At 36.9% G+C, this 15,161-nt stretch overlaps 1 protein-coding gene across 9 annotated transcripts in view; it reads right to left on the bottom strand.

Moving 5' to 3' along the window:
* Nucleotides 1-10,388: 10,388 nt before the first annotated feature.
* GABPB1 (GA binding protein transcription factor subunit beta 1) overlaps nucleotides 10,389-15,161 on the bottom strand; it is a 74,233-nt gene continuing 69,460 nt past the window's right edge. For 6 of the 9 annotated variants that reach the window (XM_082616893.1, XM_082616895.1, XM_082616897.1 and 3 more), the window contains exon 9: nucleotides 10,389-11,894. In XM_082616893.1, coding sequence (XP_082473019.1) covers nucleotides 11,742-11,894 — 153 coding nt within the window. In that variant the 3' untranslated portion in view covers nucleotides 10,389-11,741. The remainder of the gene's footprint in view (nucleotides 11,895-15,161) is intronic. The other 3 variants (XM_082616900.1, XM_082616898.1, XM_082616899.1) reach the window with 1 other exon arrangement.

Below are 15,161 nucleotides of genomic sequence, written 5' to 3'. Positions count from 1 at the left end.
ACGAATTAAACTAAGGCACATGCACACAGTGCAACTCTACAAAAAAAGGAGTCTGCTTCAAGGGATGAGGAAAACAGCACGGTGCAGAACAGAGTGTACCACTTGTGAAAAAAAACAGGTGGAAAATGAGAACGCAGACTATATTTGCTTTTATGTGCCCCACACCCCCTGCAAAAAAAACAAAAACAAAAACATTGGAATTATTAGTAAGCAATTAATAATGGTAGTTACCTAGAACAGGAATTGAGCAGATGGGCCCAGAGGTGGGAGGAGGACTTTTCACAGATACCTTTTATAACTTTACTTTTTGCTGTATTTATTTATTTACTTTCTTATTTACTTACTCATTTAATGAGCATTTACTACCTATTAAAATTAAACTAAATAATTTTTGTAATTTATTTACCTTATTTATTTATTTTTGACTGCATTGGGTCTTTGTTGCTGCGTGCGGGCTTTCTCTAGTTGTGGCGAGCGGGGGCTACTCTTCCTTGCAGTGCGCGGGCTTCTCATTGCGGTGGCTTCTCTTGCTGCAGAGCACGGGCTCTAGGCACACGAGCTTCAGTAGTTGTGGCACGCGGGCTCAGTAGTTGTAGCTCGTGGGCTCTAGAGCCCGGCTCAGTAGTTGTGGCGCACAGGCTTAGTTGCTCTGTGGCATGTGGGATCTTCCCGGACCAGGGCTCGAACCCGTGTCCCCTGCATTGGCAGACAGATTCTTAACCACTGCACCACCAGGGAAGCCCCAAACTAAATAATTTTTAAATAATGTAATTATAATAAAATTTAACCTTCTTAAAATGGCCTTCAAGACCTTGCATGACCTGCCTTTTTCCCCGAGCTTCTCCCTCGCTCACACCCCCTACTCCCTTTTGCCACAGCCTCAGGATCTCCTTTTAGCTTCTCAAATAGCTCAGTTTACTCTCAATTTATTTCCCGCCTCATGGGCTGCTTGCCTAAAAGGTGCAACTCAAAATTCAGCTTAACAGCTCTCGTCAGAGGCAATAATGTTGAGGCTGGGCACCAGGATCAGCTCTGTGGATCCCCCCGTGGATTCCTTTTCTCAAAGAAAGAACAAAACATTCCCGGTAGTTTGTTCAGAGGACACTTGGCAAAATCTGGAGACATTTATCGTTTTAAAAGTGGAGGAGGGAGGTGTTACTGTCATCTATTGCATAGAGGCCAGGGATGCTGCTAAACACCCTACAATGCACAGGACAGCCCACAACAAAGAACTACTCAGCCTAAAATGTCAATAGTGTCAAGGTTGAGAAACCCTTGTCTCTTTGGGGGAAAAAAGGAAAAGAGCTAGGGTTAATTTCTGACACTCATTACTTGGGGAATTTTTTTATCTCCCTCATTTCCCTGTCTGTAATATAGGCACAATTAGCATTATTTCTTTTTCTTTTAAACTTCATCTAGAAAAATTAGGAGCTCTGATACACAAGGAGGAGAATGTAAAACGCCCCACCATCCAGAGAACCAGAGCTGATTCTCACCCATTCATTCAACAGGTATTTGTCAGGGACCTTCCTTGTGTTGGGCACTCCTGTGCCCAACATGCTGAGGACGTCATGGTGAACTCCTCACGGAGCTTGCAATCTGGTGGGACAGAGAGAAAATAAACAAAGGAAACACATAATATGTCAGAAGTTATAAGTGCAGGGAGAAAAAAAAAAAAGAAAACCAGGGAAGGGGTAAAAAGGGTGTAAGACAGGATAAGTCAGAAAAGATCTCCCAGAAAAGGAGACATTTGAGCAAAAGTCTGAAGGAGGTGAAAGAAGGGACCTTAGGTATATCTGGACAAAAAATGCTCTAGGTAGAGGGAATGGTACATGCAAGGTGGTACGATGAGAGTGAGCCTCTTGTGTTTGAGGAACAGCTAGGAGGACACTTAGCTTGGAGTTCAGTGATGGAGCCAGAGACTAGGAGGAAATGTGGTCATAAAAGTAATGGCCGCCTGCTGATGCAGGGGACGCGGGTTCGTGCCCCGGTCTGGGAAGACCCACATGCCGCGGAGCGGCTGGGTCCATGAGCCGTGGCCGCTGAGCTTGCGCGTCCGGAGCCTGTGCTCCGCAACGGGAGGGGCCACAGCAGTGAGAGGCCCGCGTACCGCAAAAAAAAAAAAAAAAAAAAAAAAGTAATGGGAAGAGGTGGGTCAGATCAGGGAGGGCCTCTCTAGTCATTATAAGTACTTTACCGTTTACGTTTAGCAGGATAGGAAACCATGAAAGTATCTGAGCAGAGGAGTGACATGAGCCATCTTCATTCTTGAAAGAGTCACTGTGGCTGTTGTGTTGGGAGTTGATTTGGGGGAACAAGGAGTCAGGCAGACCAGATAGGAAGCGATTATAATTATCTAGAGAAGAGATGATGGTGGTACTAATGGACCAGTGTGACGTGATCTGACTCTATATATATTTTGAAAGTAAGACAAACAAGATTTGCTAATGGTTCGCAGATGTGGGATATGAAAGAAAGAAAAGAGTCAAGGGTGACTTCAGTTTGGAGCCAAGAAACAGGAAGGAGCAGAGAGGAGTTCAGTTTTGAGCACGTCAAGTTTGAGATGTGTATTAGAAGTGTCAGTGGGACAATCAAGGGAGTAGTTAGATGAGTCTGGGGTTCATGAAGAAAGCCTGGGCTACAGATACAAATTTGGCAGTCATCAGCCTACACATATTTAAAACCTTGAAACTGGATGAGATCATCAAGCAAGTGAATATTCAGATAGAAATACAAGGATGTTGTGTCATGTAGCCTTCCAAATACTTTTGTATTTAGAGTTCTCACACTTTATTCTCCACTCCTGCCCACTCATACTCCCAGTTTTCCTCCCCATCCCATCTCACCTGCCATACTCATACTCACATTGTACGCCTACTTGTAACTCCCTCCTTGTAACTTGGTGTATAGACTCATCATGTGCACACACCTCACACTTAGACATGTAACATAAAATTTTTGAAAATTTAATCATACTGCATTCAAGGAAAAGAATGTTTAACATTTTAATCGTTGTATAATATTCTATCATGTGCATATACTGCAATCTTCAACCAATCCTGTATTTGGACAATTAAGTTTGGGGGTTTTTGCTTGTTTGTTACTATTCATAAGAATGAGGTAGAACAATTTTGTCCCTTAGATATTTCCTTAAAATAAATTTCTAGAAGTAGAATTGCTGAGTAAAAGAGTTTTGGTTGGTTTTACAAAATGCCTTCCAGAAAGAGAGTAAGTGTATCAGTGTTTCCCCATCTCTCCACACGTAGGGACACTGACTTTTGTTCTCTTTCTTTTAGATGTGAACAGATTATACAAAATAAAACTAAAAGTTGTAGTAACAATTCTTCTTTTATACAATTTGCTGTTTGGAATGTTTTATTAAATTCTGCTTAAGAGAACTGAGATGTGAAGTCTTCCACATTTGGTCCATCCTTCCTGCTTATAGCTGAATTTAGCGAAAAAAAGAAGTTAATGGTGTGTGCCTTAAAGCCAGGCAACAACAGAAATAAAAGCCTGGAACTCCAACTTCACTGAGAAACTCCACAAAGAAGTATTATGCTTGTCTGATTAACGGGGGGAGTGTGAACTTCAAATGAAGTGGTGCAACTGTCACTAAGGAAACAAGAGATTTTACTGGAAACAGAGGGATCACTAGGACTTAAGACAGGGAGCTGTACCCTCCAAGGAACTGCTTAGAACTGAGGAATTGGTTTCATTTTCAACCGTGTATTGAAAGGGGATTTTTGTGCCCATGGTAATGGTATTTTGCCCTCTGAAAAAGCACTGGGTACAGATGTGATACAGATGTAGGCTAGGGTTAGTCTACAAGAGGCTACATGATAGGAGGGAAAAGGAAGTCCAACTTCCTCCAGGGAGCAACCAGCTGTACAAAGAGCAATCAGGCTTAGCTGCTCACTTAGGAAGGTAGCATAAGGATGGAGTTGACAAATACTGCCTGTCCTAACAGCAGAAAATCACACCTTTTTGTCCAGAGGGTGGGGCTGGGATGACTGACAGTCCTTTATATACCTTCAATAGGTTCTATCTCTTCTACATATTTCTTCAAAATATACTTAGCAAATGTCTACTATGTACAGACCACTGTATCTTGCACTTTTAATCCACATGATTAGATTCAATCTTCACAACCTAGTGAAAGCCATCTTCTATCTCATCCTTGAGAAACTTAGTCTCAAGGAAATTGAAACAATTGGCTAAAATTACACAAAATAATAATTGAGGGGCAGGATTTGAACCCAGGATTATCTGATCCAATACCCATGTTCTTTCCATCACACCAGGCTGTTTCTCTCAACTTTGGTATCTACAGACCTCTAGGATAAGGGGCTAGTGGAATTTTAATTTTTGGAGGCTCTGCTAAATGCTTCTGAACACTTTAGTACACATCATGTGCAATAATCCAAATACTCATTGTCCTTTCAAATATAATTTAAAACACACAACTATAAAATATCGAAAGAAAAACTTAGTGTAAGAATGGGAAAAAATTACATTAAGTAGTACATTACATCTTCTAAAAATGGTTTAAGTGTGAAAGTTATATCTTTCCCTCACTAATTATCTGGAAAAGCATATATTATAAAAAACGAGACAGTATTCAGCTAAAAGAGAAAAGATTCAAGTTGTAAATTAAAATTCCAGGGCTTCCCTGGTGGCGCAGTGGTTGAGAGTCTGCCTGCCGATGCAGGGGACACCGGTTCGTGCCCCGGTCCGGGAAGATGCCACATGCCGCGGAGCCGCTGGGCCCATGAGCCATGGCCGCTGAGCCTGCGCGTCCGGAGCCTGTGCTCCGCAACGGGAGAGGCCACAACAGTGAGAGGCCCGCGTACCACAAAAAAAAAAAAAAAATTAAAATTCCATTCCACCTTTAATAGGCTCCTTGAGTGTTAGACCGATATAACAATTGAAATTCTAACTCAGCCTGGTATTGAGAGTTGCACATAATACTCAGTAAACATGTACTAACTGAGACAATTAAAAAAAATTTTAAGTCAGACAGTGGGAGAAGATATTTACAACTCATGCAACCAGCAAAAGATTAGTTTCCAGAAAAATATTAAACTTCAACAAATCAATAAGAAAAACTATCCAATAAAAAACAGGCCGTGAACTAGCAATTCAGAGAAGAATAAATGCTAACGGACCAGAAACAACAGGGAAAAAATGTTCAACTTCACTAATAATAGGGAATTGCAAACAATGAGAACAATTTCATATCAATGTAGGCTGGCAAAAACAGTGTGACAATATCATGTGTTGGTGAGATGTGGGGAAATGAGAATTCTCATCACTATTCAGAGCCACTCTGGAAAGCAATTTGACAATGTCTAGTAAAATTGCCTACCCTCAATCTAACAATTCCATTTTCTGGGGAAACCTAGAACATTCATGCATGTAAGGAGATAAACATACGAGGATGTTCATTACATCACTATTTATAATAGCCAAAAATAGGATGTGACACATCTATACATAGAACAAAGGATAAATACATACAGTATATTTATTTAATTTTATAAGTCAAAATGAATGATTACTCAGATATGAATGTCTAAAATATTGATGAACTGAAAAAATTAATATGCAGAATGACATATGTATAAAATGATAACTTTAACAAAGTTTAAGAACCACAGATATGTTACCCTATATTTATGAAATTTGGTACACAGAAAAAGCATGAAAATGTAGATAGAAAAATACATTTCAACCTCAGGATAGTGGCTGTCTTTAGGAGAGAGGAATGAGATGAGAAAGGGGAAAAAAGGGACTTCAACTACATCTGTAACATTCAATTTCTTAACAGAAAAGAATTGAAGCAAAGAAGGTAATTTTAAGATTTATTAAATTTGTAGAACACTCCTTAACACCATACACAAAAATAAACTCAAAATGGATTAAAGACCTAAATGTAAGGCCAGACACTATCAAACTCTTAGAGAAAACATAGGCAGAACACTATGACATCAATCACAGCAAGATTCTTTTTGACCCACTTCCTAGAGAAATGGAAATAAAAATGAAAATAAACAAATGGGACCTAATGAAACTTAAAAGCTTTTGCACAGCAAAGGAAAACATAAACAAGAGGAAAAGACAACCCTCAGAATCGGAGAAAATATTTGCAAATGAAGCAACTGAAAAGGATTAATCTCCAAAATTTACAAGCAGCTCATACAGCTCAATATCAGAAAAACAAACACCCTAACCCAAAAATGGGCAGAAGACCTAAATAGACATTTCTCCAAAGAAGATATACAGATCACCAACAAACACATGAAAGGATGCACAACATTACTAATCATTAGAGAAATGCAAATCAAAACTACAATAAGGTATTACCTCACACCAGTCAGAATGGCCATCATCAAAAAATCTACAAACAATAAATGCTGGAGAGGGTGTGGAGAAAAGGGAACCCTCTTGCACTGTTGGTGGGAAGGTAAATTGATACAGCCACTATGGAAAACAGTATGGAGGTTCCTTAAAAAACTAAAAATAGAACTACCATACGACCCAGCAATCCCACTACTGGGCATATACCCTGAGAAAACCATAATTCAAAAAGAGTCATGTACCACAATGTTCACTGCAGGTCTATCTACAACAGCCAGGACATGGAAGCAACCTAAGTGTCCATCGACAGATGAATGGATAAAGATGTGGTACATATATACAATGGAATATTACTCAGCCATAAAGAAACAAAATTGAATTATTTGTAGTGAGGTGGATGGACCTAGAGTCTGTCACGCAGAGTGAAGTAAGTCAGAAAGAGTAAAACAAATACCGTATGCTAACACATATATATGGAATCTAAAAAAAAAAAAAAGGTCATGAAGAACCTAGGGGCAAGACGGGAATAAAGACGTAGACTTACTAGAGAATGGACTTGAAGACACGGGGAGGGGGAAGGGTAAGCTGGGACAAAGTGACAGAGTGGTACTGTATATATGGACATATATACACTACCAAATGTAAAACAGATAGCTAGTGGGAAGCAGCCGCATACAGCTCGGTGCTTTGTGACCACCTAGGGGGGTGGGATAGGGAGGGTGGGAGACGCAAGAGGGAGGGGATACGGGGATATATGTATATGTATAGCTTCACTTTGTTATAAAGCAGAAACGAACACACCATTGTACAGCAATTATACTCCAATAAAGATGTTAAAAAATTTTATTAAATTTGGGTGGTAGGTACATGGATGTTTGTTAAATTATTCTCTATGCCCTTCTATATGTTTTGAAGTTTTCATTAAAACAACTGAGTATTAAATTGTATCTAACAAAAGTAGTAAACATTCTTAATATGCTTCAGTGCTTGATGCTGAGAGTCAACTAATCATACTTGGCAGAAATGTTTGGAAGCAGAGTCAGTTCTCTGGCAGACCGAGAATTTTTTATAAAAAGAGACTACAGATTCATTTAAGTGTAAGCTTTCTTAATGTTATTTTTGTATAGCAAAATATGCAAATGCAATTTAAACTTTAAATAATTCTTGAGAGTTATAAGGATGGCAGGCAAAGGACAATTATGAAAAATAGTAATACAAAAAATGAATGCTTTTACTGACTTTTATCTGGCATGCAAGAAAAATATTTTCTTACAGAAAAACCAAGGAGACATTAAAATAATTCATAAGATTCAAAATTATAATCCATGTAATTAATCAGTAGTAAGACTGTAATTGCATATATTTATATATGTAGAAAACATTACATATCAGCCATGCACATGAGATCTAAACTGTTCAAATGAAAATTTGAGTAAGCACTTAATAAAGTACAGTGGATAGAATCACAGAGATCAGGTCAAAATTTTTCCAGGAAGAAAACAGTTTTGGGGGGAATTACAATACTTATCTAAAAATGAAGAGCCCCAAGAACTATATCTAAATTATATTCACTACTTGATTATCATTAATGTGAAATATTTTTAAAGGATCTCAGGGTATCAAAATGAGGTAAAAAACTATAAGACTATCTATATATTTGGAAAATACTTTTAATAAGTCACAAAAATAATGATATCAAAATTTTGACTTGGAACCAGAAGCGTATTTTCCATCACAAATTACACAAAGTAATCTGAGAATGAATTCAAAGAGCTTACGTCAAACTGAGTCCATGTGCATTGAGATGTTCTCACCTAACATAGAGAAAGCAAATAGCAAACATCATTCAAAACTACAAGAGACTAGTTATCTATAATGAAATCCAAGTACAGTAAATATGACTTAATAAAATAACAAATATATTAGTTAGTTCATTCCTAAGTTGATCTGACATGATGGAAGGAGATATTTACTCAATAGAAGCTAGGTGAATAGAAATTTTTTTTTTCTATTTGCTATATAAGCCTGAGTCTCAATGCCTTGGGAACCCATCCATATGGATATAAAGGTTCCTACAATTGTTTTGTGATTTTATCTGAAAAGGGTCTTCTTCTTGATACATTTTGTCAGTTCTCAAGATCTTTCAGGTATTAAGACACAAAGAAACTTTACAGATTTCATCTGGAAGAAACTTTGTACAGAGTAAGACAAAAAATTAGTCATACCAGCATAAAGTATCCATAAATATCTATCAACTCATCAGTTCCTGTTATGGGCAAGGGTTTCTTCTGATTTTCAATAAATAGTACCATAAATGACCATGTTGAAGAAACATACTGGCATAGATTTTCATTAGCAATATGTTTTGGATAAACATTTTGTACACAGACCTTTCTGTTAAAAACAAGTATAGTCCAAATTATATATTCACATTTATTTCCTTCTCTCTTTAGCTGTTATTTTGAACGTCACAGAAGAAAGCTCTCCAACTCCCAACCCTCCACCATCATAAACAAATAAAGCAATCCAGTGGTAGAGTAAAAGAAAAACTACCTGCTGTTGATATCAGGAAAGATTGACATAAAAAATAACTTCTAAAAGCCAGTAAAAATAAATGACAACACAAGCCCTTTGGGGAAGTAACTGAGACGTAAATAAAGTAACAATAAATGAAAATTAGTTGAGAAGCATAGTCTCTGCAGATACCAGTCATCAGATGAGGCTTTCTGAAATCATCACAGACCCAACCTAGAATTTGTAACCCCAGAGTTCTAGCGACTGTATACAGTGAAGTTTTAAAATCTTAAACAATTAGGCAATCAAGACATCTAATGAACTCAGTGTCTAGACAGTACATAACCAGTACTATTCCAGATGCACGGAACAGAAACTAATTCATTACAAGGAATTAATTCATTAGGCCCTAACATTTAGGGCATCAGAGCTTGATTCTCTCGCAGAACCCTGGTTGAGAAGGGCTGCTCAAGAAGGTGTTTGTTCATTTAAAATCAATATCTCATTCCCTTCATGAATATACAAACATCCTCAACCCAATACAAAAATTAATATCCCCATGCATTTTTGTTTACCACCCAAATATTGAAATAAAGGAAAGTGTGGGCTGTTTTCTAAAAAAAATAAAATAAAGAAGGTGTTTGTTCACACATAAGTGGAAATAATTAGCCATCAATGTGGCAACTTGATGACCTTTAACTATGAATCCATTATTATGTACTGGAAACACATTAAGTGTGGATTTCTGAAAACTTTTATTATTTTCTTCTGTCAGTTCTTTTAATCTTCTGCCCATAACACCACTGAGAATAAGTAGAATGCAAAGCTTTCCCAACCCACCTCAAAACGGAAGCTAAAAAGAAAAAGCAAATGCTTTTTTTAATTATAAATTCTTGTTTAAGTTCTGATTTCATAGTACAGTGAATCAGGTGTAGATGATTAAGGAATTAAACAAGTCCAACATACAGACTCTGAAAAACGTGGACTTCCCCCAGACATTTCAATGTCTACGTGATACTATCATACACTTATTCCTCTTAAGTATGAATTATTTTCTCCCATCTATGGCAAATGTTATTATAGATCAAAATTCTTTCGTGCACCAGGTAGTTTCTAGCAGAACAAAAAACTAGAAATCAAAGAAGACATTAAATTCACTTTCAGAAGCTAGTTTCCAACACTTTCTCAAGGATCTTCAGGGCCAATCTGGTCTTGGAAGCAAAACTATAGAGTGGGGTGAACACGCTGCCCCTGCTCTACTCTGACACTGCATACGTTAGGGTACCCTTCCTAACATAACAAATCCATAAATGCACTAACGTACTAAAAAACAGAAACAGAAAAGCAGCTTCACACAACTGAAAATATGCCTTGGCATTTGTAAAACCCAGTTTTAGATACTTTTAAGACTCAGTGTGAAGAATTTATATTTTCATATGTGGAATATGGCCGTAATACACAGAACAAACTTTTTAATGTGAATAAAATGTGGTCAAAATATAAGACTACACTGAACATATGTGGAAAAGATATTTAATTGTAAAATAGAAAAGTAGGGCAGAGTACAGTTTTAAGGGTAATTGCTTCTTTATACAGTATAGGTAATCTAGAAGGGTCTTAGGGTTAAACATTTTCATAAAGCAATAAAACATTAAAAAATAAAACAAGAAAAAGGACTTGAAGTTATGTTTACAAAAAAGAAGGAACACTATGTCAGAGTTTAATGTCCATACACTGTGGAATTGAACAATAATTTGATGAGAGCCAGTCACAGCACAGACATACAGCTTTCACAGGGAAAGTAAAAGTTATGTTAGACATATCTATAGCATCACCGTAGTACAAAAAGTTCCTGTTCTACATACAAAAGCATTTTTTTTCTGTAAGAATAATTTCCTGGGGGGTTAAAGAGTCCATGAAGTACTTCAGAAACCCATATGCTTTGAGTTTTCTGAAAACATTATCTTAAAATCCAGTGCCTTAAAGTGCTTTCATGTGGAAATCATGATGGAAGGCACAGAATAGTTTCACGTCCCCACTATGAAATTTTCAAAAAAGCATAGATTTTGCAGTTTGCAAATTCAAGGTATCTTGTAAGCTGCTCCTTCCAAGAACATTGTCGTTCCAATAAAACCAGCTGCTAGCTTACTTAGTTTCAATGACCTATAGAATAAAAGGGTTTCTTTCTTTGCTAGTAACTTTCAACATCTTTGTGGGAAAAATACCTATGCAAGTGATGCATTTTGAAATTATAAAACATGCAGAATATGTACAAACAGAAAGTTTTAAAAATATTTGCTTCATATACATGTAAATCTACTTGGGTATAGCTGAAATTGAACAAATATAAAAATTTGCTTTCTAAAAAATGTTTTCAGAGAATCTGAGACAACTTAAAGCTGTACAAGATTTCCTGGGAGAAATCTTCTCTTCATATAGAAGTTTATACCTACAGGAGTAATTCCAGCATCAGTCCACCACAGGGTTATTACACAACATTTGGTCTAATCAACAACGATCACCCTTAAAACTGTTCTGTTTCTGAGAAATTAAGGTTTGTACTAAAATCAAAAAGAATTCACAAAAAACAGTGGCTTATTGTGTTTTGGGATCTCTTCAACAATCTTTATCAACGCATTTGGAACTGTAAAAAAAAAAAACTATTTACAGAATTCAGTTTTAAATACATTTCACAACTTCTAAAGTAAAGTTTTATGTTACAAGAATTCAGAGCTCATGGCTTAAGTCCAATTATCAAGCTGCAGTCTCTTTTATTATCCTGTCTTCCCATGACTGCACCTTACTGTGTACAGTTCAAGACTGTATTCTTTCTTGACCAAAAGTAAACTCAAACTATATGTTCATTTCAATTAAACAGCTTCTTTATTAGTCTGAAGACGAGTCATAGCTTCTAATTTCTGTCTGTAGGCCTCTGCTTCCTGTTCTTTCTTTAGAAGTTGCTGTCGATATTTTTGTGCTTCTCGATTAGCTTCATCCAGCTGTTTCTGAAGAGCTTCTCTCTCCTAATTTAAAAAAAAAGTTTTTTTTTTCAATTGTTGCACAAATACAATAACACATACAAGCATGCATCTTTCAAATAAGAAAATTTGTAGTAGCTAAAAGTAGCCACGTATTGATATTTCTAAGACATCTTGCGTTTTTCACCAATTCCCTTATAATTAAAGCCCTAATTTCGAGCTCCACACTACGAGATACAGATTAGTTTCTGACCTCAAGGAAATTATTTTCTAATTAGAAATAAGACTAACATAATGAACCCAAATTGGGTACCTGTACTTTTATACATACTACAAAAACTAGTGAAGAACTTTAACAGGGAAATATACCACCATACCTCTTCACATCTTTCTGTGATGTTAAAAAGCTACTAATTAAATGTTAAAAAGCTACTAAAGACACAGACCTACTTGAGAATGGACTTGAGGATATGGGGAGGGGGAAGGGTAAGCTGTGACAAAGCGAGAGAGAGGCATGGACATATATACACTACCAAACGTAAGGTAGATAGCTAGTGGGAAGCAGCCGCATAGCACAGGGAGATCAGATAGGTGGTTTGTGACCGCCTGGAGGGGTGGGATAGGGAGGGTGGGAGGGAGGGAGATGCAAGAGGAAAGGGAGATGCAAGAGGAAAGGGGTATGGGGACATATGTATATGTATAACTGATTCACTTTGTTATAAAGCAGAAACTAACACACCATTGTAAAGCAATTATACTCCAATAAAGATGTAAAAAAAAAGCTACTAATTACAAAAAAATTAATATTTACTGAGCACCCATTATATATATAAACAAGGTGATTTCCAATAACAAGTCTCTAAGACAGACATTATGCCCATTTTACAGATGAGGAAAATGATGCTTAGAGACAATGCAGCTTTCTCATGGTAACACAATAAGGAGTCAGGGTTATGAGGTTCTAATATTACTGCTTTTAAAACTATCTTTCCTGCACCTAAAGCAATTAGAGAAAGAAGAACAAAAACATCCCAAAGTTAGCAGAAGGAAAGAAATCATAAAAATCAGATCAGAAATAAATGAAAAAGAAATGAAGGAAACGATAGCAAAGATCAATAAAACTAAAAGCTGGTTCTTTGAGAAGATAAACAAAATTGACAAACCATTAGCCAGACTCATCAGGAAAAAAAGGGAGAAGACTCAAATCAATAGAATTAGAAATGAAAAAGGAGAAGTAACAACTGACACTGCAGAAATACACAAGATCACGAGAGATTACTACAAGCAACTCTATGCCAATAAAATGGACAACCTGGAAGAAATGGACAAATTCTTAGAAATGCACAACCTGCCAAGACTGAATCAGGAAGAAATAGAAAATATGAACAGACCAATCACAAGCACTGAAATTGAAACTGTGATAAAAAATCTTCCAACAAACAAAAGCCCAGGACCAGATGGCTTCACAGGCGAATTCTATCAAGCATTTAGAGAAGAGCTAACACCTATCCTTCTCAAACTCTTCCAAAATATAGCAGAGGGAGGCGCACTCCCAAACTCATTCTATGAGGTCACCATCACCTTGATACCAAAACCAGACAAGGATGTCACAAAGAAAGAAAACTACAGGCCAATATCACTGATGAACATAGATGCAAAAATCCTCAACAAAATAATAGCAAACAGAATCCAACAGCACATTAAAAGGATCATACACCATGATCAAGTGGGGTTTATTCCAGGAATGCAAGGATTCTTCAATATACGCAAATCAATCAACGTGATACACCATATTAACAAATTGAAGGAGAAAAACCATATGATCATCTCAATAGATGCAGAGAAAGCTTTTGACAAAATTCAACACCCATTTATGATAAAAACCCTGCAGAAAGTAGGCACAGAGGGAACTTTCCTCAACATAATAAAGGCCATATATGACAAACCCACAGCCAGCATCGTCCTCAATGGTGAAAAACTGAAACCATTTCCACTAAGATCAGGAACAAGACAAGGTTGCCCACTCTCACCACTCTTATTCAACATAGTTTTGGAAGTTTCAGCCACAGCCATCAGAGAAGAAAAGGAAATAAAAGGAATCCAAATCGGAAAAGAAGAAGTAAAGCTGTCACTGTTTGCAGATGACATGATACTATGCATAGAGAATCCTAAAGATGCTACCAGAAAACTACTAGAGCTAATCAATGAATTTGGTAAAGTTGCAGGATACAAAATTAATGCACAGAAATCTCTGGCATTCCTATATACTAATGATGAAAAATCTGAAAGTGAAATCAAGGAAACACTCCCATTTACCATTGCAACAAAAAGAATAAAATATCTAGGAATAAACCTACCTAAGGAGACAAAAGATCTGTATGCAGAAAATTATAAGACACTGATGAAAGAAATTAAAGATGATACAAATAGATGGAGAGATGTACCATGTTCTTGGATTGGAAGAATCAACATTGTGAAAATGACTCTACTACCCAAAGCAATCTACAGATTCAATGCAATCCCTATCAAACTACCACTGGCATTTTTCACAGAACTAGAACAAAAAATTTCACAATTTGTATGGAAACACAAAAGACCCCGAACAGCCAAAGCAATCTTGAGAACGAAAAATGGAGCTGGAGCAATCAGGCTCCCTGACTTCAGACTATACTACAAAGCTACAGTAATCAAGACAGTATGGTACTGGCAAAAAAACAGAAAGATAGATCAATGGAACAGGATAGAAAGCCCAGAGATAAACCCACACACATATGGTCACCTTATCTTTGATAAAGGAGGCAAAAATGTACAGTGGAGAAAGGACAGTCTTTTCAATAAGTGGTGCTGGGAAAACTGGATAGGGACATGTAAAAGTATGAGATTAGATCACTCCCTAACACCATACACAAAAATAAGCTCAAAATGGATTAAAGACCTAAATGTAAGGCCAGAAATTATCAAACTCTTAGAGGAAAACATAGGCAGAACACTCTATGACATAAATCACAGCAAGATCCTTTTTGACCCACCTCCTAGAGAAATGGAAATAAAGACAAAAATAAACACATGGGACCTAATGAAACTTAAAAGCTTTTGCACAGCAAAGGAAACCATAAACAAGACCAAAAGACAACCCTCAGAATGGGAGAAAATATTTGCAAATGAAGCAACTGACAAAGGATTAATCTCCAAAATTTATAAGCAGCTCATGCAGCTCAATAACAAGAAAACAAACAACCCAATCCAAAAATGGGCAGAAGACCTAAATAGACATTTCTCCACAGAAGATATACAGACTGCCAACAAACACAT

The sequence above is a fragment of the Mesoplodon mirus genome, assembly GCF_964341445.2.
Source record: "Mesoplodon mirus genome assembly, chromosome: 4".
Classification (NCBI taxonomy): domain Eukaryota; kingdom Metazoa; phylum Chordata; class Mammalia; order Artiodactyla; family Ziphiidae; genus Mesoplodon; species Mesoplodon mirus.
The sequence above is the reverse complement of the archived record's forward strand: the minus strand, read 5'-3'. Positions and strand labels throughout refer to the sequence as shown.